The 25,809-nt window shown below is 37.6% G+C and overlaps 1 protein-coding gene across 1 annotated transcript in view; it reads left to right on the forward strand.

Moving 5' to 3' along the window:
- Positions 1–25,359, forward strand: part of LOC114666766 (eukaryotic translation initiation factor 2 subunit 1) — a 38,693-nt gene extending 13,334 nt beyond the window's left edge. The window contains exons 3-8 of the mRNA XM_028821750.2: positions 3,938–4,017; positions 12,270–12,421; positions 13,974–14,080; positions 15,261–15,358; positions 24,520–24,663; positions 24,842–25,359. Coding sequence (XP_028677583.1) covers positions 3,938–4,017; positions 12,270–12,421; positions 13,974–14,080; positions 15,261–15,358; positions 24,520–24,663; positions 24,842–24,967 — 707 coding nt within the window. The 3' untranslated portion in view covers positions 24,968–25,359. The remainder of the gene's footprint in view (positions 1–3,937; positions 4,018–12,269; positions 12,422–13,973; positions 14,081–15,260; positions 15,359–24,519; positions 24,664–24,841) is intronic.
- Positions 25,360–25,809: the final 450 nt, after the last annotated feature.

A 25,809-nucleotide genomic window follows, 5' to 3' on the forward strand; every position in this document is an offset into this window, starting at 1 on the left:
GGTAGATACTGTACATGGAATTTATTATTAATTAACATTTGTCTTAGTTGTTCATTATTTATTCTCCTGTTATAGCTTATCAGTTTCTAAAAGTGTTAGACAAAAAGAGCTTACCATAGCTTTTAGTGCGATGAGAAAGGGAAAACTTACCTGAGATAGCCTTTTTTGCAAACATTCAACAAATTTGGCGCATGATGAATGTTTAGTTTTCATCCTGGCATGGAGCAGCTCAAAGAGATGGTTAGCAAGAGGGATCTGTTAGCTCTGAGCCAGTGTAATTAGTGGGAGACTTCAATGCGGTACAAGCAGTGGACAGAGAAGAGAACAGGTGTGGGAGATGCAGGAGTTGAATCTCACAGCAGGAGAAACGTGAGACTGAAATGACGCAGATTCTGAGTTGGCTGCTATCAAACCAAGAGTCCTTTTAAAGCCAAGTTTTAAGCCTATTTTTATTTTCTCCCTCCCCCTCAAATGCCACCTGATAGCAGCTCATGACCCACACACGTTTAAAAAATAAAGAACTAGTCTTCTGCAGCAATTGAATTTTTGAGTTTACAGTACACCCGCGAAATTCGCAGGGGTTACGTTCGTAGAGCACCCGCGAATTGTGAAAAAACACAACTTTTGGACGTGGTTAGAAATGCCTTTTAAATGCCTATTTTTATAGTTTAAACCCTAAATACAGTATGCCCCCAAAACACTTTAATTTCATTGCAAACTCGGCTTAATACATTACCTAAAAACAGAATGTAAAGGTAAACCTGTATACTGTACAGTACTGTACTGCTACTGCTATGTCTCCCGCGATGCTGAAATGTAAAATACCGATGTTACCGCTATACGTACTGTAATTCACGCAAGTGCGTTTTCTTTGGTATGTGCTGTCGTTTTCTTTGTTATAAGTAGAGTAAATACATAATAATTTCATTTAATTACAATACAGTAAAATGTACGGATACTCGCCAATGATGAATGATATTGATGATGATGATGATGATGAAGTAGCTGTGCTGTACTATAAAGAGAATTTAAAACTTTTCGTGTGGCGCCTCTTCTTCAGGCGCTTCAGGAGGAGTCGTATCTTTGGATGGGTCTTCTTCTGGTGAGGTTTCGTGCTGGCTTTTCTTTATAGGTTTCAGGGACATTGTGATTGGAAGTTGCTACATTGTCTCCTGTAGCGAACTGCTGGTACAATTTCCGTGCTTTCTCACGGATGCTGTTACCGTCCAAGGGGATGTTCTTCTTCCTGCAGTCGGTGATCCACAATGCCAAGGCAGATTCCATCTTGACGATATTTTTATTCCTTACGGTCATTACCTTTTTGGCACTATCACAGAAACTTACATATACGGTACTCCAGATCGCTGCTTCGTTCTTCTTTATGTAACGTGTGTTGCTTTCATTAATGTCGTAGTGGTGTGCTACTGCAGCATAACTTTTTAGTTCCTGGAGCAAATCCAGTAGTTCAACCTTCTCCTGGAGTGTTTTAAACTTCTTCTGGCGCTTAGGCTAAGTACCAGAAGCATTAGAAGATGCAGGGCATTTCGGCAACATCTTGTGTGTTTAAGAATAACAAAATGAATACAATAACAAAATGGAAAACACAAGGACACTCAGCTGGAGATGCGCCACAGGGCAGCAGTCAATCAGCAGCAAGGAGAAATGAATAACGCTCTGGGATTGGCTACTTTCACCATCCCAAACCGTGTTTCCCTTGGCTGTTGCTTCCTGTTCTCTCTACAGCACTGTATTGCCACGAAGAAAGCCATAAAAAGTTGCGTAGGATATTTGCGCTTTCTGCTAACAATTAATAAAAATCTGCGAAGACTTCGTGGAGGTCTACTGTGCCTGTATTTTTATTTTAAAATTATGTGAGGTAATCTAAAGACAATCTAAAAAATTGATTTTTTTTTTTTTGGTTACATGTCAACTTTGCCAGGATTGCCTTGGACTTTCACACACCGCTCCCAGTTTGAAAAACATTGCTTTATACCATACAGTAAGACCATACATGAACGCTGCCGTTTGGTGGCAGTATGGTTTCTATAGGGAAGCTGTATCAGGAGAAATATAAACCAACATTTATTTTAAATTCAGATTTCAATAAGAAAGAACACTGACCTTCTAAACAAAGATGCTTAACCTACTTTTGCAGAAAAAATACATTTTTAGACTAAATTGTCAGATATTTAGTGAAAAAGGTCATCATGTTAACTGGAAGAGGTTATAAAATGTTTAAAACATTGGCATGTAGTGCTTTTTTGTTGGAAAAAAACAAAGTGCACTGGATCATCAGATTTGTCATGTTCTTTTTCTTGGTTGTACTCACACATTGCAACAACTGTGTTTTGTATAAATCATATATTAGTGGTGTTAGACACTGCTATATGTAAATTATATCATGTTTGTAAAACATTTCTGTTCTCATATGAAGATACGATGGTCATTCAAAAAGTTTCTACACTTCTATATTTTCGTTGGAAACGGTGAAGGCGGGAGGATTAGTAATTGGTCGTGTCTTAGAGTGTCATGTGACTAGTTCTGTCTGGCAAACCATCTGCCCTTACAGTTTAATATAAGAGTTGTCACCCTGTGGTGAAGATGGCTGCAAAACTTATAAATGGCACCAAAGAGGAACAGCATTCTTGTCATACGCTTTTTGTGGCCAGAAGGTGTGCAGGGAGCACAAATTAATCTCTGCAGGTGTGCTCAGTATGGGGATAAAGTTCTCTCGTAGAGTTATCTATGAGTGGATTGAAATGTTTGAAAATGAGCATACTAGTTTGATGGATGCAGAGCGCTCTGGACGTCCAACTACATCCTCGACCACAGGGAATGAAGAAAGAAGCCTGATGTGAAAGCAGTGGTGCATCAGTGGCTCATTTTTTGCTGATGTCATTACAAAGTTGGTACGACTCTGGGAAAATTGCATCGCAAAGGAAGGTGACTATGAAGAAAGGTGATGTCATTTGTTTTTGAAACTCTTAATGAATAGAGTAAAAAAAAAAAAAAAAAGTGCAGAAACTTTTTGAACGTCCCTTGTAACTATTACATTGTATAGGGTGGCAGAACAGGTGAGAAGTCTCATTCATAACTTGCGAATGTTTGTTAAGTGTTTTGAGGAGATATTTTGAATTATTATAGGCATAGTGACAGCACTAAACTGAACTGTAATGAAATAGCACATATCAGTCTGCAAGCTTTTCTCTGACTCAGAAGAACTGCTTTGTAGAGCCTGCCTGCTCCCTTGTGTCCTGCTGTCCACTCCATTCATTGTCACAGTGAGTTAGATTTTGCAATTAGTGAACATTCCAATATATCAGCACTGAATAATGAGTGTTAAAATGGTGCTCTTTTTATTTTCTAGACATAGTTTCACAGCTAGTTCCTTTTAGGAGTTTTATTACAGATGACACAAATGCTGAAATGTACAATTAGTCAGAATTTAGTGACCTAGAATCTTTGTCTATTCATCTCTTTAACTCGTTCTTTTTTCCTCCTCATTAAAGAGTTAGACATAACAAGTTAAGCATCTTTTTGTTTTATTGATAGATACAATATATTAATAATTTTGTAAAAAATGCAGTAAATTAATAATTTTGGAAAGACATAACAGCATTGGTACTTGTTTTGATGCATATGAAAAGATGTTCCTAAATAGATTTTAATTAAGATTTCTTTTACCTATCATTATAGAAGATCTGGAAATTCAGCAGAGGTTAGAATATGTCTAAAGTAAATTTGAGAATTAATTTTTAAGGCATTGGAGCTGTGACTCTTCTGAAATGTGTAACCTATTCACGTGTCCATTTGTGTGTGTCCTTGATCGTTAACAAATGTTTGAGTATTTCTAATAATGGTGAAAATTTGTATTTCTAATAATGGTGAAAATTTGTATTATGGTCTAATGGTGAGTATATGTTATAATTTTTGCTAGGTTATATTGACTTATCAAAAAGAAGAGTTTCACCTGAAGAAGCCATCAAATGTGAAGACAAGTTTACAAAATCCAAAACTGTAAGTCAGTGCTTCATAAATGCATTTGCCTCAAAATTATACATGACTGTAAAATACATGAGTGTATCAAAGGCTCGTTTTAGTTTTGTTCACTTTTATTTTTTGGATGTTTGTGGGTTCCAAATTTGAAAAACCTAGGCCAGAAGCAAACCACTTTTAATTAGTGCAGAGCTTTCATTTAGATTAAGGTTAGTTAATATATTCTTCATATGATTATTTAAATTATTATGATTATTGGTGACTCTGAAATCCTGCACTTAGAACTGAATAAGTTTATGCTATTGGGATTTCTGTAGAGATTTAGTTAATGGTTTAACAAATTAAATGCCTTCAAAATGCTCAGAGAAACTGGCATAAAGCAAATCAGTTTGAGCTCAGCATAGTTGAGTTTTATGCTCCATCTCTTTGTTAATACTGGAATTACCAGAGTCTATGAAAAAACTCGTAGATCTGGCCCACCTTAAAACCATTCTCACCTCTCTTGTCTTCTAAATGTGCCGACTAAGAGGAGCAGCGAGCAGCCGGCTATTCCATCCCCCACCGTCGCAGAACGTTCACTAAGTTTTCCCAGCTCATGTCTTGTTTGATTATCTGGGAGTGACTGAACTGCTGGAGTTTTAGAATGGAAATAATAGATCGCTATTTGGAATACATGCATTTCATGCGTGTTCCGTTTCTACAGTAATCTGTGTAAACACATTGCTAAAACAGAAACTTTTTCATATTTTAGTAATAAATGTTACAAAATGTAGGCATAAACTATAGAATCTGTGAAGCCTGAAGTCCAAACATCAAATAAACACTTTCATAAAAGGTTCAAGGCTGATACAAAAGCTTCCGTGGCTTAACGCTACGGTTTGCTGACTTGGAGCTCAGCTGCCTTACCGTGCTACAGAGACGTGAGTTCGATTCCCAGCTTTGAAGAAAGTGGTTCTTTATTTCCTCAAACAAACATTGAATTTATAAATTGGTATGCACTGTAAATCGTTAACTTTAAAATGTCAATCGCGGTTATTTCTGTTGATTAATTCATGCTTTTTTACTTAGAGTCAGAACAGGACCTTTTTCAGCTTATTCAGCTTCTGATCTGACTCAAACAGCGCCAGTATAACTTCACACCCGATCTGACGCTGTTCGTTTTCAAATAATATTGCATTACTTAGACGATCTTTTCTGATTGGTACTATTCGCGTCATAAAATGATTTCTTCAAAACGTCACATATATTTGTCTCTTTTTTTTAAAATGTGCGTTGTAGCACTCAGCAACTTGCACTCAGCAACTGGCCACCTGCATGTTCTTGCACACACTGAATAAGACAGCGCTATATGCAATCATCAGATTCAAATGTTAACAGTTATATAGCACGGAATGGAAATCAGCAGTTCTTAGCATTCCACCACGCAAGCTATCATATCAACCTCCTACTGTAACTTGCTTTCTTTTTTCTTTGGTTATAGTCTTGAATAAAAGTGCACTTGTTTTGTTATACTTTTACATCAACATATGTTCCTGTGTTTGAGTTACATGGACATGCTCAAAAAATACACGTATAATGCCACGAAAAGTGCATGCAGACACTTCAGTTCACAAGCATTGGTACGACAATGCAGTCACAAGTACACTGCAGAGCTTTAGCGCGTCTTTATGTGAAAACAGCATCAGATGGGGAGTGTCTGATGATTGCATATAGCGCTGAAGTTACTTCTCTTTACTATGCTTTCCTCTGCATGTCCTGGAGTACAAAAGAAACAGCATACAGCAACACGTGGGGACTGGCAATATTGGGGGAAAAAAACACGCGGTCGTATGTATCGTGATACACTGCAGAACTATAGCGCGTCTTCATGTGAAAACAGCAGTGTCAGGTGGGGGGCGGTAGGGAAGGATCCTGAACGCGACTGAAACGATGAAAAGTGAATTTAAAAAAAAAAATATAGCTAACCTTTACAAATATCATAAATTACACCGGCTGTTACAGACTGAAATCAAATGTATCTTTTTATTCTAAAATAGTGAAAATAAGAACACTTCTCAAAAGTGAGTTGTGCAGGATCGAACTCATGACCTTCTGATACCCAGTCAGCGACTGATACTGTTGCGCCACGGAAGCAATGATAGCTAACGCGTGTCAATGTCGCACACTAAGGCGGCTTTTTTTGGTGGTGGCTTTTTTTTTTGTACCTTTTGTGAAAGTGTTTCTTTGATATTTGGACTTCAGGCTTCATACATTATATAGTTTATGCCTACATTTTGTCATTTGCTACTAGAATATATAAAACGTTTCTGTTTTAACAATGTGTTTACACAGATTACTGTAGAGATGCAACACATATGAAATGCGTGTGTTCCAAATAACAATCTATTATTTCTACTCTAAAACTCCACTTCACTCCCAGATAATCATTCAAGGCATGAGCTGGGAAAAGCTCGTTTACGTTCAAAGTCGTTGGGGGGATGGAATAGCCGGCTGCTGGCAGCTTGTCTTTATCAGTACATTTAGATGACAAAAGACGCTGGCGGAGAGGTGAGAACGGTTTTAAGAAGCGATTTAAGGTGGGCCGGATCTACAAGTTTTTTCGTAGGCTCTGATAATTCTAGTGTTAATCTGATTTCCTATCAGGAAATGTTTTTTTGAGAATAGTTGCAAAATGAATTAAATAAAACTTTTACCTTAAAAGTCCTAAACACAATTAACTTAGGACAAAACGAGCCACAGCGGAATAAGACCAGAAGCAGAGGAAAGGAAAGAGGTAAGAACAATAGGGCAAATTAACTAGCTGGAGGGCACAGAAAAAGTGACAGGCTAAGGAATCTATAAATACCTGAACAGCTGTGTACAGAATAGATTTCTAGTACATCCTGTTTATTTTAAACTTGAAATGAATGTCTGCGCTTCAGCAGTCAGATGTCTTGCAAGACCTGATTTTATGTTTGCATTAATCCCTTAATATACTCCATACCTGCTTAGAACTCATACTAAATAGTGTAATTTTTTCCACATGAATGCTTCCTGTATCCCAGAGGGAAAAAGTTACATTTCAACAGCTTGATTTAGTTAAAGAAAAAACAGGTTAAAGGCAAAAGTGCTGAAGGGCAGTTACTTGGGTCAAAAGAACAATATTATTATTAAAATCTGTTATATTTTGTTCAATGAATATTGCAAGTGAGGTTTACTACTGCATGTACTACATGTGCCAATTATATTCATGAGTTTTGTTTATTTTTGTAGAAGGTCCTTTGAAAAAGCATTAATTTGAGCAGTGCTTTGTCTGTGATTACTATTACTGTTTTGAGATATAAATAGTATTACATTTGTGTGGCAAGACATGGATTTGTCACAGACATGGATGGAAAATTGATGATAAACTAAGTTTATCAGAAATAACTTATTAATTTATTTTAAAATGATATTTTTTAAGGAGTAAACATGCTTTTGTTGATCCATGCTGATGCTTGTTACTTTTATATCAATCAAGTAATTAGTCAGCTTTAGAAAAAATGTAGAACTTGAATACTTCACTTTGACATAGTCTTCTTTTTAAACACTGTACCATGGTGTACGTATGCTGCCTCTTTGGAAGTGGTAAATGTTATAACTGGGCACGGGTTTGTAAATGGCTTGCCATCTTGGTTGGATAATTATTAGGTACACAGTTTCAACGAAGTGAATGTTATGTAAACAGCTAGCTTTTCTAGTGTGTAAAGATCAGTCTAGTGCTGGACGGTATACCAGTTCATACCAAAAATCGTTTTTTATTTTTGTTATGATATGGATTTTTTTTATACCGCAACACAGTTTAAATAGCCTAAACAACGTTCGGAACGTGATGCAGTGATAAACTGTTTAAGAGGGGACCTGCTACACCGCTAAACACGCATGCAACGGAGTACGTGCGTTAGTGGAGGTATTGAATGTTGAAAATGGACAGAGAACATTCTGAAACTGAAGCTGTAGCAGACGATAAAGTTGAATATGATGACACAGAAGAAGGAGCCATGTCTGTTGTCTAGAGATACTTTGGTTTAAAAGGTCGGATATGAACCATTATGTTCAAATTTGTGAATACTGTTTCTGTACTACTGGATAATACTGCAAGCCAAGTTGTACGTGTTTTTTTTTTTTCAGTACTGTGTAATGTACCTGGGTACTGTGTAATAATGTGATGACATGTTGTCTTTATTCCCGACGTTTACACTTTAATTTCGATGCTTATGACGAGAATAAAGTCGACATGTTGACATTATTTTCAACATTTCTACTTTATTCTCGTCATTTATGTCGAGATTAAAGTCAATATGTTGACTTCATTCTCGTAATTTGTCATTAAAGTAGAATATCGTAAACTAAACTTCATCTTAAAATGAATATTTAATTTGCCAGATTTTCTCAAACCCCATCATAAGTAATTTGGAACATAAAATGCTTAGTGTTAAGTGTTCCCCGAGCCATGTTAATCACTACGTACTTCTTATACGGACTTCCTCTTGCACTAAGAGGAGGTGCAGGCAGCACACAGAATACATTAATTTCATGATATTCCTGCTCCCTGAACATTTAGAATGCTAAGATAAATACTTGATATAATTTTCATGATGAAATGTATTAATCATGTGGGGGCACGGTGGCGTGGAGGTTGTACTACTGCCTCGCAGCGAGGGGGTGTTCCCTGCCTTGAATTTGCATGTTGTTCTGGTAGGTTTACTCGTCGTGCAGTTTCCTTTCAAAGTCATGTAGAATGTGGGATTTTGTTATGCTGTATTGACCCTGCTAGTGTATGCGTTGCTCGTATTCACCCTGTGATGTGCTCCTGCCTCGCACACAATGCTTGCTGGGATGGGCGCTACCCTGAATGGATGGCATAATTAAACATGTATAACGAAGATTTTTTTTAAAGTTCTGAACGCTCCGTGGTCTAAGTTTATAGCTAGTTTTAATTTCACAAAGACATTTATCGTGTGATCATTGGTTATGTGGAGAAAGAAAAAGGAAGGATAGGAACTGGGGGTTTGGTACGTCAGACAAAGACAGCATGCATGCAATAAAGAAAGCCCACTCAGATGAACATCCATTGAATTCTGTGTTCATGTCTCTGACCACCAGATCATGAACCCAACATTTACACAATATTTTATTTAAACCATTTTGATACCCATTCATACTTTCAGTTTTTTGGAGTCTTGTCACACCTGCCATAAAGTTCTCTATACTGAACATACACCTGGGGATCTCTTACTGCAAGGGAGCAGTACTACTGCCTCAGTACCGTGCACGTTTAATACCTGCTTTAATGCATTTCATCAAGAAAATAATATCAAGTATTGATCTTAGCATTCTAAATTTTCAGAGAGCAGGAATATCATGAAGTGAATGTGTTCTGTGCGGCGATCCCTGCCTGTGCCTCCTCTTAGTGAAGAGGAAGTCAGTTTAAGTAGCGCGTAGCGATTAATAACTGGGTCAGGGAACACTTAACACAAAGCATTTAATGTGCTACATTAACTTATGACGGGGTTTGAGAAAATCTAGCAAATTAAACATTGATTTTAGGATGAAGTTTAGTTTATGACATTCTAGGTTAGGTTTAGGTTTATTTGTCATATATAGGTTAACACAGGGTCAACATACAATGAAATGTGTATGACGAGAAAAAAACAAGTCACTCAGCCTAGATCCAATAAAGCTTAAAAAAAGATTACAAGTTAAAAATAGACAAGTCATATAAAATAAAATGTGTACATTTTAAAAGAAGTTATAGATATTCTATTTTAATGACAAAATAAACTATGAGAATAAAGTGGAAATGTCAACTTTAATCTCGACATAAGTGTCGAGATTAAAGTGGAAATGTAGACAATAAAGTCAACATGTCGACTTTATTCTAGACATATAGTTTTTTTTTTCTTCACCGTGGCCCTAATGCACTTCCGTAGGGCTATAGCACAAATATCATTATAAGTGCAAGTTGCAGTTTTATTATTTATGTATATAGCTTAGCTTGAAGCAAGGTCCATATTAATGTAATTTGCCTTAATAAGGGTTCAGTTGGTAAAGATGTCTTACCTAGTTGCACTTGTATTATTTTATTTTGTTTTTATTTGGTGAATACTGTGTAATGCACCTGGGCTTGAAGTCTTGAAGTAATATTATTATTACTAGAAGTTGCACTGTTTATTTTATTGTTGTTATTTATTAGTTTAACTATTATGCAGTTTAATGATGGTAAAGTTGTTTAAATGTCACTTTGAGTCAGTGGACAGAGATTGTTAACATTAACAGAAAGTGTAGTTGGTTTACAAATAATATTTACTATTTATTCCTTTTCTAAGACATGTTCAGTGCAATACAACTTTGACAAGCACCTCTGAATATGGTTGGTTAAAAATATGTTGTCAAAATTATAGTTTAAGTTGTTTGCAAAATTTGTTCAATTAAATGGTTCTATATTTTGACTGCAACTGTCATGCAATGTGATTCCTTCTCTTCATTAGTGCCACCCCCTTGAAAACTATCACTTTATGGGGCCATGCAAACCTGTATTAGCACTTGTGTGCACATTAAAATGTTTTTTTGTACAATGCTTATGACAGTGGAATAGGTTATTCTTAGCCAGTCTACTGCAGTAATTGCAGTGGAAAATGTGGTTAACATCCACTCATGCATGGGGAAAAAATACAGTTGAATACCGTGAAACTGGTATAATTTTGAAAAATACAGTGATATAGAATTTTGGTTATACTGCCCAGCACTAGATCCGTCTGTTCATGCATGTGCCCTTGATATGCTGTCAGTTGCACAGTCATGTATGTATATGTGCATGTCTCTGTAAAGAGAGAGTGAAACCTACTTTTAGTATCTTCTGCTTGCTTATGAAAATGAAAATTCTAAGTTTTTGATTTTGGTCTTCCAAATAATTGAAAAGGAGAAATAGAACCTCTCCTTTTTGAGTGTTAACAGTGATGACCAGCATGATTTCAAAAAATTGTGGTAAAGCCAAAACATATTGGCACCTCTGATATTGGTGAGTTCAGTTAAAGCTTTATTGAAACATGTCGGCAGCTGCTATGAGGTGTCACTGTCAAGTGAGATGTTGCTAGTAGAAAGGCTTACTGGAGGTTTAGGTCTTTCACTTTAACTTGAGTGCAATAACCGTAATAAACTTAATTTAATGATGTATGCTGTTCTTGGTCCTTTAGGTGCTTCATAGATTTATAATTGTTTATTTTACTATCTAAGAAAATAAAAACCATAAAGGAAATTTTTTTAAAACCATTTTCACATTATCATTTGTGTGTAAAGACATAACAATGTCACAATTAGATTAAAATGAACATATTTTAGAAATACTCTTGTTCCTTGTACCTTTATAAATACAGCCTGGCTGCTAGTGTGATGCACTGAGTCATTCATTGTGACAAACAGCATAATGAATTCGGATCTTTAAATGATTTCACTTTTCTCACGTTAGTATTGGTTAATTCTGCTGTAGATTTAGACTGCCAAGAATGTACTGTCCTGCATACAGTGGCCTTGCAATGGATTTATTACATTACCTTATGAATCTATTAAAAGAAGATGCATGAAACAAGATGCTGATCTTAGGAGTATTGTGGAGCTGGAGGAGGTGGATCTTCTAGCTTTTTGAAGTATGAGCAGAAGAATATCACCGAGATGGCTGTAACACTGGTTGTGTAGACAGGACAGATGTCCAAGGAATACTCTGGATTTGGAATTGCATTAATGTCTTCAGTCTCATCATATGATAGGTGTTAATAAAATGTAGGATCATCTTAGTTCATTGAATTAAAGTTGAATTTGCTGTAGGTTAATTGATGGAAATGACTTACTTTTAGTATGGCAAGTGCATTAAACATAGCTTGTTGTACAGACTGGATGAAATGTTTTAAGGGGATAAAGTGTGAGAGCCCAGGCCAAATATATGAAGTTACAGCTTAGTGTTTGTTTAATTTTTATGTTCATATTTTTATTCTCTCATTTCCTAGGACATGTATTCTAAGGTATATTTTAAAATGGAACCTTTTGCTTATTCATCTGTTTCCTTTTCATCTGAATCTGACATTACTATAACATGGGTGCATCTTAATCTGGTTTTCTCATTCATATCTTCATGATTTAAAAGATTCCAGCGTACATTGTTTTCACTTCAAATCTATCCTCAAATCTTTTGTAGCAGTACTGCATTTTGAGAAGAAGGCATATGTATAATTTGAGTTACCTGCTTTATGCTTTACCAGGTATACAGCATTCTTAGGCATGTGGCTGAAGTTCTTGAGTATTCCAAGGATGAACAGTTAGAGAGTCTGTTTCAGAGGACAGCATGGGTATTTGATGAAAAGTACAAGAGACCAGGCTATGGAGCGTATGATGCCTTCAAACAAGCTGTCTCGTAAGTTATGGACATCAACAACTACATGTGTGCACTGTTGTTGTATTCCCCTCTCTCATCCCTAAGGGTGTAATGTTCTTTTGGTTCAGCATAAATAAATTAGTGAAAAAATTGAATTGTTTTTTAAAATACTAACATTTTTTGAAATTAGCTTGAAGTTTCCATCTTAATCTAGTGGTACTTGATTAAAAAAAAATGTACTTGCAGTCTCTGTTAGATGACTTTCTTTTCTGTGAATTTTTAGAATTCAGAACAAGCTTACTTTAAGAATTATTTGTGCACTTAAGTGAAAGCATTCATTTCGAATGCCTTACTAAAAGTAACAGATGATCAAATCATCAAAACACTGTTGGCCATTATGATCCAAATTGAATTGCCTTTAGCTAGATGTTAGTAAAGCACTTTCCCCTTGTCACTTCTTGTGAATATCTATTTTTGGATTCTCCTCTAACCTTTCCCTAAAGATGTTTGAGTTTTCCATCTTGCCCTTTTTAAGTATCTTGCTGTGTGATATTTTCTGAGGACAATGGAAACTAAAAGCAAGTGATTGCCTTTTAAATTGTCCAAGGAGGCAACAGTCTATGTCTCATATGTCTTAATATTAATTTTTGTTAGAATAAAAAGTAAGTTGACCCTTTAAGCCAAAATTGTGGGTCTCTAAGAACATGATTTTTGTGATCAATTTAAATACAGCTATGTCCATTAATATTTCCTGTTATATTATGTGCTCTACTATGACAACCACAGTGGAACTGCCCTTTTCTTTTCAGAGTTCCTTAGAGCAGAGAATTAATGCATCTATTTTCCAGAGATGAGACTAATTTAAATTGCATTTTGTGTATGATTAGACCCTTATGTTTAAAACCAAAATAACATATACTGTTATCTTTGGTATGAAGAACCTCACTCAGTAAATGTAAGAAACTGATTTAACTTCTCACTAGTATAATTTTGCAGTGTTTTGAGCACTGGAGGGTTATTGCCTTCATTTTAAGAAGCTACTGTATTTTAAAAACTTGCTTGAAAATGTTGTTATTAAAAGATTTAAATCAACATAAATGCTAAGCTTTGAAACACTACTGGGTGAAAATCATGTTCTTTGGGATGGAGTTGGTATTGATGGAAGGATGTCTGCATAGAAAGGTTTCTTTCTTGGAGAATATTTGATGGGAAGTCCATATAGTTATTGGCGTTTTCAGCTCCCCTTCATCTTTGTAAATTGTTAGGATAATCGTGTCATGGATTCTGTGCATTCTCTGCCGGTGCTTAACTGTTTTCATTTTTAGATACTGATTTTATTAATGTTCTCCTTGAAACAAAAAAAAACGATGTTGGTTTATTAATATCCAAAAACATTTTTCAGCAACTTGTCTTTGATAGGAAAGTAGTTTTATGAATGTAGTGTACTTTAATCTTTTCAACTGTGTTCTACTGTGAATATTTTTTTCAACTTTCTAAATATTTCCTGTACTTCAAAGATGATAATTGACAAGTATGTGTTTTTGTTTGGTTTGGTTTTTTTTTTTTTTTTTTGTGCGCCATGTCTGTTCAGAGACCCAGCAGTCTTAGATGGCCTGGACTTGACAGAAGAGGAGAGAAGTGTGTTAATTGACAACATCAACAGACGACTCACCCCCCAGGCAGTGAAAATTAGAGCAGGTATCCTTGTTTTTTTCAAATTTTTTTGTGGTCACATGCACAGTGACCTGGGTTTTTCAGCAAGCGCATTTTAGTTCTTTTCAGCTCAAGACATTTTTATGCTGCTGTTTTTTGTTTAATAATCGGAACTGTACTAAGAATTTTCAGATTCTTTGTATTAATTGTAGCATGCTTTCAAATTCACAAATGTGTAGGTGGAGGCGTGTGTGTGTATGCCTGTACATTAAATGGCCTACCGACACCTACCTACCTACACCTGCCTTTTCCAGTTAACTTACTGCTGAATCTGTAACAGCGTTCTGTGTTCACAAGGTGCTATTTTAAACAGTATGTTAGCGCAGGTTAGATGGGTTCCAGGAAATGCTGAAGAGTCAAGTGATCTTGGAACATAACATGATAGTTCACACCAGAGGTGCCATCATATGAGGAAAAGCAGTGCTTCTGGGGCTTTCACATGAATTATATGTTTATCAAGAATGAACCCCCACCCAGAATTCATCCAGCTGTCATTCTTGATATAGTCTGAACCAGGATCTTGATGAAATATTGCCTGACAGATACCAAAACGTGCTCTGCAGAGTAGAAGATAAACTGCATTCACTTATCTCTAAGAGTTATTATAAAATAGGCAAATCAGAACCCACAACTGTCATCATCAGGTTTGTATGACAGAGAGTGATCCCAAAAAAATTCTATTCTTGTCTGTGAAAAAACGGTAACTTGTTAAGTAAGGACTCAAAACGGTGGATGCAGGTTGATGATTCCATAAACCTTCTTATTTTTTCTGGTAAAAGGAATTTTATGGTGAAATTCCCTCGAGTTTACAGATCCATTCTTTCATTTCCATAATGCAGACTACCAGAGATTGTAGAATAATGTAAGGAACCTGTTTGTATCGAATATGTCCCTTGTTACAACTATAGGAATCTGCACATGTCACAGAACATCTGAACATTATTGGCTGTCACGTGTGTGCACTTCTTGATATCAGTATATTGACGTAGGCCTTAGCAATCAAATATAAGCCTGTGAAGTTCCTGAAAAGGTTCATTGTAAGTGACAGTAAATGTAGCTTTATGTGTGTCTTTTCAAAACACTACATTTGACATCTTTTAGATGTGACAGAGCAAAAGCATTTGAAATAGTCACCACCACTATTTTTTTTTCTTTTCAACTCAAGACATTGAAGTTGCTTGCTATGGCTATGAAGGAATTGATGCTGTTAAAGAGGCTCTGAGAGCAGGTCTTAGTTGCTCCACTGAAGCTATGCCCATTAAGGTGAGTAGTCAGTCTTAATATTCAGATTAATAATTTGTAACATAGGGTTAATTACAGTGTTGATTATATTTATTCCTTTTAAATAGTGTAAAATGAGCTAATCTGGGGGTGGAAGCCACTTTTTTGATTTGTACATTGTCCAGAGTAAAATCACAAATCCATTACTTAATTTAAAAAAAATATACAAAGTAAGTGCTTCAATTCTAAAAGCAGCTTGTTTGTTTGCAAGTACAGTGCATCCGGAAAATATTCACAGCGCATCACATTTTCCACATTTTGTTATGTTACAGCCTTATTCCAAAATGGATTAAATTCATTTTTTTCCTCAGAATTCTACATACAACCCCCATAATGAGAACGTGAAAAAAGTTTACTTGAGGTTTTTGCAAAGTTATTAAAAATTAAAAAACTGAGAAATCACATGTACATAAGTATTCACAGCCTTTGCTCAATACTTTGTCGGTGCACCTTTGGCAGCAATTACAGCCTCAAATCTTTTTCAATACGATGCCACAAGCTTGGCACACCTATCCTTGGCCAGTTTCGTCCATTCCTCTTTGCAGCACCTCTCAAGCTCCATCAGGTTGGATGGGAAGCGTCGGTGCACAGCCATTTTAAGATCTCTCCAGAGATGTTCAATCAGATTCAAGTCTGGGCCACTCAAGGACATTCACAGAGTTGTCCTGAAGCCACTCCTTTGATATCTTGGCTGTGTGCTTAGGGTCGTTGTCCTGCTGAAAGATGAACCGTAGCCCCAGTCTGAGGTCAAGAGCACTCTGGAGCAGGTTTTCATCCAGGATGTCTCTGTACATTGCTGCAGTCATCTTTCCCTTTATCCTGACTAGTCTCCCAGTTCCTGCCGCTGAAAAACATCCCCACAGCATGATGCTGCCACCACCATGCTTCACTGTAGGGATGGTATTGGCCTGGTGATGAGCGGTGCCTGGTTTCCTCCAAACGTGACGCCTGGCATTCACACCAAAGAGTTCAATCTTTGTCTCATCTGACTAGAGAATTTTCTTTCTCATGGTCTGAGAGTCCTTCAGGTGCCTTTTGGCAAACTCCAGGTGGGCTGCCATGTTCCTTTTACTAAGGAGTGGCTTCCGTCTGGCCACTCTACCATACAGGCCTGATTGGTGGATTGCTGCAGAGATGGTTGTCCTGTAAGGTTCTCCTCTCTCCACAGTGGACCTCTGGAGCTCTGACAGAGTGACCATTGGGTTCTTGGTCACCTCCCTGACTAAGGCCCTTCTCCCCCGATCGCTCAGTTTAGGTGGCCGGCCAGCTCTAGGAAGAGTCCTGGTGGTTTTGAACTTCTTCCACTTACGGATGATGGAGGCCACTGTGCTCATTGGGACCTTCAAAGCAGCAGACATTTTTCTGTAACCTTCCCCAGATTTGTGCCTCGAGACAATCCTGTCTCAGAGGTCTACAGACAATTCCTTTGACTTCATGCTTGGTTTGTGCTCTGACATGAACTGTCAACTGTGGGACCTTATATAGACAGGTGTGTGCCTTTCCAAATCATGTCCAATCAACTGAATTTACCACAGGTGGACTCCAATTAAGCTGCAGAAACATCTCAAGGATGATCAGGGGAAACGGGATGCACCTGAGCTCAATTTTGAGCTTCATGGCAAAGGCTGTGAATACTTATGTACATGTGCTTTCTCAATTTTTTTATTTTTAAAAAATTTGCAAAAACCTCAAGTAAACTTTTTTCACGTTGTCATTATGGGGTGTTGTGTGTAGAATTCTGAGGAAAAAAAATGAATTTAATCCATTTTGGAATAAGGCTGTAACATAACAAAATGTGGAAAAAGTGATGCGCTGTGAATATTTTCCGGATGCACAGTAACTCTGGCTCTAAGTGGAATGAATACCATTTAGAAACGCATTGGTAACAATCACTGCACGTTCCTTTGACAGTCATGGTTGCATTCTGTCACCCATGAGTCTTTAGGAGTATGTATAATGCCTTCATGCTTGTGAAAGTCCTCCCACTTTCCTAAAATAGAGTGTGAATGAAAATACCTGCTCTGCTGGGTTTAGTTTCTTGGTTTGAAAATAATTATTTTGTACTTTAATTGGTTTGTGAAAGAATTCGTGCTGCAGATAAGCTTAATCTTGGGATCTGTCATTTTTGCTACAGCCAATCTAAGTCTCTGTCATAGATAGTCCCTTATTCAAATCTACATTTTGTACATTTGGTACCTTATCATAAAACTGGTTAGTGTGATATTTATTTCTAACCAGTAGTTCATACCTTTACTGGACCCACTTAAATTAGTTTCATGGTTGTAGTGCTGAAGTTTACCCCTGAATGGAACACCAGTTCATCAACACAGAGCCCACTGTGGCTCATTTAGATATACCATTTTAATATAACCTACACATCTGCAATTAAAAGATCTCTGACTTAAACGGGACAAAATGTGCCAACTCCACAAAGTGGTCAGATTCCTTATTTATTAAAAAATAAATATTTGATAACAATTAATTAAAACAATAGAGTGAACATACATGTTAATGATTCTGCTTTGTCACAAATGTATAGCGTTACATTTATTGCTTTGACCCACATAATGAGAAGGGGATTCTAATATTTGTGAATTATAATTAATCCCAAAGGTAATTTCTTCTGAATTAGCAGATTCCTCTTCTTTCACACATGAAATCCAAGCCCTAGCGGCTCAGCATCATCATATTTAAACTTTAATGTAATTTTTGTTTTGATTGATGTTAAATGAGGGTGAACCCAGAACATAACAGAGGAATCGAAAGGCCATAAGTAGATTTTATTTTTTTAAATACCACAAAACTTGTTAATTTCTGCCAGTCCAGTTTTTAAACTCTCTGAACTAAAATAAGTGATCAGTGGTATTCCTTCTTGTTTAAATACTTGACAAAGTAGTGTAGGTAGTATATAGCTTATCCCTTTATATATATATATATATATATATATATATATATATTATATATATATCCATATTACTAACCGAGAATGGTAAACCGGATGGCATGGACGCAGGTACACGGCGATGGGACCATGAGACGTACTGCACAGGCGCGTACAGCGCACGTCTCATAAACCGCAATCGAAGTCGTATCCACCGCGAACGAAGGACTCGCGGCCCAAAAATGAAACAGCTCAACGGACGTGAATGAGAAATGAAGCAACAAGGCGCCCATAGGTAACGACTACCGACACAGCCACGCCAAAAAGAGGATTCTGCGCTTCAGCCCGGATTCAAACGGAAGAGGCTACGGCGGCCCCACAGGTCCACAAAGATGGTACGAAACGCGCAGGCGTCACCGCCATATTGTGGGTGGCACTACTACGGAAGGCGCAGGCGTCGCCGCCATATTGTGCGTGACACTACTGCGGAGTGAAGTGAGGAGTAATGTGCTGTTTGGGATTGTACAAACCGCTGAACGCCTTACACCGAATTCAAACACAATACAGCTCAACGATACAAATACGAGCTCACCTGGATAAGATCAATGAACGCAGGCGCCTACAACGCGCGTCTGAAATGCCGCAAGCAAAGCGGGCACGGCTCCAAGACGAACAAGCTCATCATATAAGAGCTCAGCTCACCCATCAAAAAACACTCAGTCATGTGGTACACACAGATCATGTGCTCTCAGCACATATAAAGTGTATAAGGACAATATGGAGAATAGAGACCCAAAGGCTTTGCAGAGAAAAAAAGGCAGATAAGATATTATGAAAGCAGTGGAATTCGAAAGGCTCCAACAAATGATGGCGCGATACACATGCAGAGAAAGGTACAGAATATGAAAGCAGTTAAATCCACAAGTATTAAGTTTTAAGTGACTGTTAGGTCCGATTGAGGGAGTACGGAGTTCAGCACGGAAGACTGATAGTGGGGTATTGATTGATGCGGTAAGGGTGGACGTTGGAGAGGGTGCTAGAAAGTTGCGTTTGGAGTTAGGAAGTCAGCGATTGTTCAAGTAAAACTTTTGTGACATTTTATCATATCAGTCGCTATAGTATCAAAGAACAGATAGAAAAGATCGCATTACCGCAAACAAAAGGTGATTAATCATCAGAAACAGGGGTAATTGAAAAAATAGCAGGACAAATCGAGGTCCGAAATAAAAGACAAAAAGTAAACAACAAAGTCTTTTCGCATTTGCATCATTCAAAGCACAAAACGTGGATTTACACAATAATGGACCATACGCTATGTGAATCTGTAGTCCCGGAACAATTAAAACAACAACAAGTTAAATTTCAAAGAATACACAGTTCAGTCAGGTGTATATTGATGATCACGGAGAAACGATGCAAATTTTACCCAATGCCGGGGGTAGGCGAGCGAAGCGAGCAGGGGGCGGAGCCCCCTTGTATATTATATACTGTATGTTACAATATATAGTATAGTTCCAGGACCTTTCCTCTGCCTTTTGGTTATACTGTTGAACATTTTTACAGTAATTCTTTGGTGCTCTTTTTAGTTGATATTTGTAGTGTATTTAAAGTTGTGCTTTAAATTTGAACATTGGAATTGAAATGCATTTTAAAGTTAGAGATATAAAGGAGTCATGTTGCTTTCACATATTTATAGCGCTTTTGATATATCCATGCTTTTTGTAGTGGGTATTTTTAGAAGAAAACTAAAGTTGATGCTGAATGACTGCTCAGTCACATTAAAAAATCTTAGACTTGCTCAGTCAACTCTTAACAAAATTTGGGGACAGTGTTTTTTCCAAATCCTGTAGTTCTTAGCTAACAGACATGGACAAATGTGTTGGTCCCCTTCCAGCTCATCGAAAAACTGCTGTATACCTCCTGAAAGTGAAAAAATGAAAAGCAATTTGTTCCTGTAAACCTGCATTCCTTTCATATGTCATCGAGCAAAACAAGTCTGAAAAGAGATCAAGTATTGCTTATTCTACAGAGATCTTCTAAAATGGCCTGGACACAATTGTTGGTACCCCTGGAAAAGATCTTAAATAGTTGGATTTGAGTGATTTTTCAAACTAGCTGTTTTCTTGAATTCATATCACACGTCTCCAGTCACGCAATCCGTCATTCACCTGGTTTAAACAAAGAAAAGTCATCACTCTGCATTTTGGTATCATCGTATGTCCCACACTGAATGCACCAGAGAAAGCAAAGGAGAAAGTTGCCTGAGGAGATCAGAAAGAAAATTATCATTAAGCAAGTTAAAGGCAAATGCTAGACGACCATCTCCAAGCAGCTTGATGTTCCTGTGACAGCAGTTGCAAATGTTATGAAAAAGTTGGTCCATGGGACTGTAGCAGCCAGCCTCCCTGGATGGGACTGTAGCAGCCAGCCTCCCTGGATGGGACTCTGTAGCAGCCAGCCTCCCTGGATGGGGCTGCAAGATGAAAATTGATCCCAGTATGGGCTGAAGGATAGTGAGAATGGCAGACAAAAAGCCAAGGACAACTTCCAAAGAGACACAAGCTGAACTCCAAGGTCAAGGTCCATCAGTGCCTGATCGTACCATCTGTAACTTTTTGAGTGACTTTGGGTTAAATGGAAGAAGACTCGGGAGAACTCCACTGTTGAATGAAATCCAATTAAAATGCCAGGCTGGAATTTGTTTGTTTTTTAAAAAAAGCTTTCAAAGAAAGCAACACCAGACCTACTGTGAAACACAGAGGAGGCTTGGTTATCTTTTGGGACTGAGTCTGTCTAGGGAACAAAGAAACTCAAGACTATCAAGATATTTTTGAGCAAAATATACTGCTCAGTGTCAGGACGCTTTGCCTCAGTTTTAGATTATGAATCCTTCATCAAGATAATGAGCAAAAACACCTAAAAGCACCTAGGAATGGCTAAGAACAACAAATTGGGCTATTCTGAAGTGGTCTTCTAGGAGCCCTGATTTGAATCCCATCAAATATCTATAGAAAGAACTGAAACATGCTGCCTGAAGAAGCCCATACCCCTAAACTTGACACAGCTGGGGCAGTTGGCTCAGGAAGAGTGGGCCAGATGCCTATGTCTCATGGAGAGCTCCAGGAACTGTGTTAGCAGTGATTGTGCAACAAAATATTTGGTTATGGGTCCTATTACTTTTGTTCCTGCCATTTTCATTTGAGTTATTATTTGACTTATTATGTTAAATCAAAACTTTAAAGCAAAATCTGTTTTTTTATTTTTGTTAAATACAGAATAAACATTGAAGGGGACCAATGACATTGGTCATTTTCAAGTTAGTTCAGAGACTACTGCGAGTTGTTCTTGTTTTGTAGGGGAATACCAACAAATTTGTCCACATCTTGTGTTAACTTTGTGTATCGTATTAAATTGCATTTTTCACATGGTTTCCGTAGTTAGTTCTTAAGTGCTAAGAATGGAAGCACAAATCAACAGAGGTGTATTTTACTTTTTTTTTATTGTAGTACTGATTGTAATGGAATTGTAGAAAGTATTATGATGATGATAATAAACAGTATCATGATCTGTACAATGATGACAAAAACAACTGAATGTTGTTGGTTTGAATTGGAGGACAGTTGAGATTGTCCACACTAGTGTTTAAAAAGCAACAAGAGGTAGTGCAGATGATGAAAAGGTTTAATTTCATCTGTTTATTTTAAGTTTTACAAATGTTTTACATCTAGAATGAGTATATTGTTCCTCGCTAGTTTGCTCCTGTTGTGTATGTTTTCATCTTTTCGTTTGGCCTTGACTGATACATGTACCAGTGTGCTAATATTATGTTAGTTTTTGCTCAATTTCTTATCTATATATATAATTCACTAAGCAGGAAGACAAGTAGCCACCCATGGAAAGCACGCCGGAAGGGGCGTGGATTCACTAAGCCGCCGACAAGTAAGACACTCATGGCGCACGCAGGATGGAGCCACGCCCACCCACTCTAAGACCATTGGCTACGACGACAACTCGCAGAGCCACGCCCACCAACTCGGATGCGACGCCTCGGAAAACATGCCGTCATTTCTGTTTGTCTGTGCCACAGTCCACATTCAGCTCTGAGCCACATTGACTTTTCATTAGTCAACCTCAGTGGAACCTTGGTTCACACAGAGGCAGCGCGAGAGAGAGACAGAGGCACACACAGGCAGCGCGAGAGAGAGAGCCGCACGCACACAGGCAGCGCGACAGAGAGAGCCGCGCAATCCTTTAAAACTGAGTTTAAACACAATGAAGGAAGCAGTCTTTAAAAACCAATAAGCCCTGTGCCTCTTTTTCATTAGCGTCTCACCTGCTTCGCCGCCCTGCAACAGTCGAGACGCTTTCTCAGCAGCTGACCTTCTCTGTGCCTGACTCCACTACTGTCAGTCGCCTGATTAAAAATGGTGAACTCCTGCAATGTTACTATCTTGCTTGGCTTTTAAATAAAGTTCGGATTTGTTGAAATGTTCCTTTTTTCCCCCCTGTGCTTAAAACTCATTTTAAAAAAAAGTGTTTATACAACTGCTGCAATGTTAGAGAGAGAGAGAGGGCTCGCCTGCTTCTGAGAGACAGAGGGGGAGGGAGAGGCTGGGGAGGCTCGCGTGCTGCTGAGAGAGAGAGAGAGCCTGCGCATGCAGGGAGCCTGGGTTTTTTTCCCCTTGTGCTTAAAACTCATTTAAAAAAAAAAAGTGTTTATACAACTGCTGCAATGTTACAGAGAGAGAGGGATCACGTGCTTCTGAGAGACAGAGGGGGAGGGAGCTCGCGTGCTGCTGAGAGAGAGCCTGCGCGTGCATCTGAGCAAAGACAATTTCCTGTTAGATTTGCCTTTGCAATGACAATTAATAAGGCACAGGGCCAAACTTTCAAAAAGATGTGAATGAATCTGCCAAAACCAGTTTTCAGTCACGGACAGTTGTATGTTGCTCTCTTCAGAGTTCCATCTTTTCATTCACTTACTGGTATGCCTGCAGGAACACGTGCAGCGAGCGAGAGAGAGCGAGCGACACACACACGCATACAGGTGCGCGAGAGAGAGAGCGCTGGACGCATAAGAATAATAATACTTCATTACATTGATATACCGGTGTTTTCATTATTCAAAGCGCTATCCACACAGGGAGAAACCGGGAAGCGAACCCAAAATCTTCCACAGTCTCCTTACTGCAAAACAGCAGCACTACCATTGCACTACAAGGCAGTTAACGAATGCACCGGCCTCGATTTTGTTTTCACTTCTGTATACAGCGATCGGATCGTAGCGTGCATTGTTGCAATGTTACTTTTCTTGGTGGCTTATTACATTACGGATGTTTCACATGTTAATTAATTTTTTTCCCTGTGCTTAAAAGACATTAAAAAAGTGTTTCTCAACTGTGACTCCGGAACAACTCAGTACGCAAGCTATATTAAGTGTCAACAACGAAGACTCGCTACACCTTAATGAACAAGTGCTGAAACTTATCCCTACCGACGAAGTAACTTTCACCAGCGTGGCCTCCATCGTCACAGACGATCCCGCTTTCAGTCACGGACAGTTGTATGTTGCTCTCTCCAGAGGTCCATCTTTTCATTCACTCACAGTGGTATCCACAAACCCACCCCATTTGGACAACTTTGTCATTCAGCAAGTGTTCACCCATCAATACATGATTATGCGGCGTATGTTACGCCGCGGGTTGGCTAGTTATGTTTAATTATCTAAATCGTTTCATTTGATTAGACATATTTAGAATACGTGTCGGTGTAATTAAGTTTTGAAAGTTTACAGTTTAGTCCATGAGTGCATGATAGCTTCTTGTTTGTTGTCTATGTAGTTGGCAGAAATGTTGTGGCTTGCAAAAAAAAAAATAGTTATTTGCTACCTGTTTGGTTGAAGAGCAAACATGTTGTTTTTAAAATAGGCAAGACATATTTTATCTTTTTTCAGAGTGTAAATTAATATTGGTTTCAGTTATATTTAAGTGCCGTATGGAACGTGCCCCAACTATCACTTTTTATTTAGTTTAAAGTGAATGACCAGGAAAAGAAGACAATATCATATTTGTTTAATCAATGTATTTCATTATGCAAGTAGAACATGCAAGTATTTTCTTTTGTTTGTGGCACATTCGTTTTAAAATGATTGTGCACAGCTGCCATTATTCTAGTAAATCTGGATGACCACCTGTTGCCTCTACAGTACAATTTATTTTAACCTTTTCTTTTATTCTCTTAAATCCATTGTTTTGCTTTACAGATCAATCTGATTGCCCCTCCACGATATGTAATGACCACCACGACATTGGAAAGGACTGAAGGCCTGTCAGTACTAAATCAGGCCATGGCAGCCATTAAGGAGAAGATAGAAGAGAAGAGAGGAGTGTTTAATGTTCAAATGGAGGTAAGATACTAAAAAAGGTTGGTGAAGAATGGCTTAAACAAGCTGTTTCTGTCCTTTGAAGAAAAACAGCTCAGCATTTCAGATTCTACCACCCCTACTGTTTTTTTTCTTTTCTTTTTCCTCCCTATGTCTCTATTTTATTTTTCTTTCATTGACTTTGGTTTGTTTTCTACTTCAGCCTAAAGTTGTGACAGACACTGATGAGACAGAGTTGGCACGACAACTTGAGCGACTAGAGCGAGAAAACGCTGAGGTGGATGGTGATGATGATGCAGAAGAAATGGAGGCAAAAACAGAAGACTAAAGATCATTGTTGTGGAGGTGTGAGATTAACAGACATGGAAATTACTTGCTATAGTAATTACAGACCAAGGACTCAATTCAGTGTGAAAACACCCCAAAGTACTTTTATTATAAAGTATTTTAAGCAAAATCCACACCTTTTCAGCAGTTTTAATAATTTAGAATATTATATCCAGTGGCCTTCCCATTTTGAGCCATTTCTCTTTTAAGTATTCATTTACTATTCCACTGTTGAAGTCGTTTGGGTGGCTCAGGGTTATATACAATTAGGACATCATTTGATGAAAAAATTGTGCTTTATCAAAAAAGTGCTTTGAAAAAAAAGTAAAAATTTTTGTTATGACTGAGAAAAACGAATGAAACCATACACCAATAAATCTGACATTTAAATAAGATGTCGTTCTTTGCATTACATGCATAACTGTTTTTGCTTATGTTAAAAATGTGTTTTTTTGGGTTTTTTTTTAACCCAGTCATATGATTTGGTCTGTTGTTGAGCAAGACTGAAACAGAATAGCTACTAATAGTACTGGCAGATTTCTTCAATATGCATAATACAGACTTAAGAGTCTATTATAATATTATTATGAAAGAAGTGTTTTTCTTTTAAACAGAGTAATTTTGACGCCTGTGTTTTTTTTTTCTTTTTTGAAACAAAGACATCTGCAAGGAATTTTTTGTTCAATTTCACTATTATATAGAAAAGGAGGTTACACACATTAGAAACACATTTTCATAATTTTTTTTTATTGAGAAAGAAGTACATGACAACTGAAATGATTGGTGATCTTTATTGATGAAAAAATAAATACTATATATGAGGAATATGTTAGCACATGAGAG

This window comes from Erpetoichthys calabaricus, chromosome 16 (assembly GCF_900747795.2).
Source record: "Erpetoichthys calabaricus chromosome 16, fErpCal1.3, whole genome shotgun sequence".
NCBI classification, from domain to species: domain Eukaryota; kingdom Metazoa; phylum Chordata; class Cladistia; order Polypteriformes; family Polypteridae; genus Erpetoichthys; species Erpetoichthys calabaricus.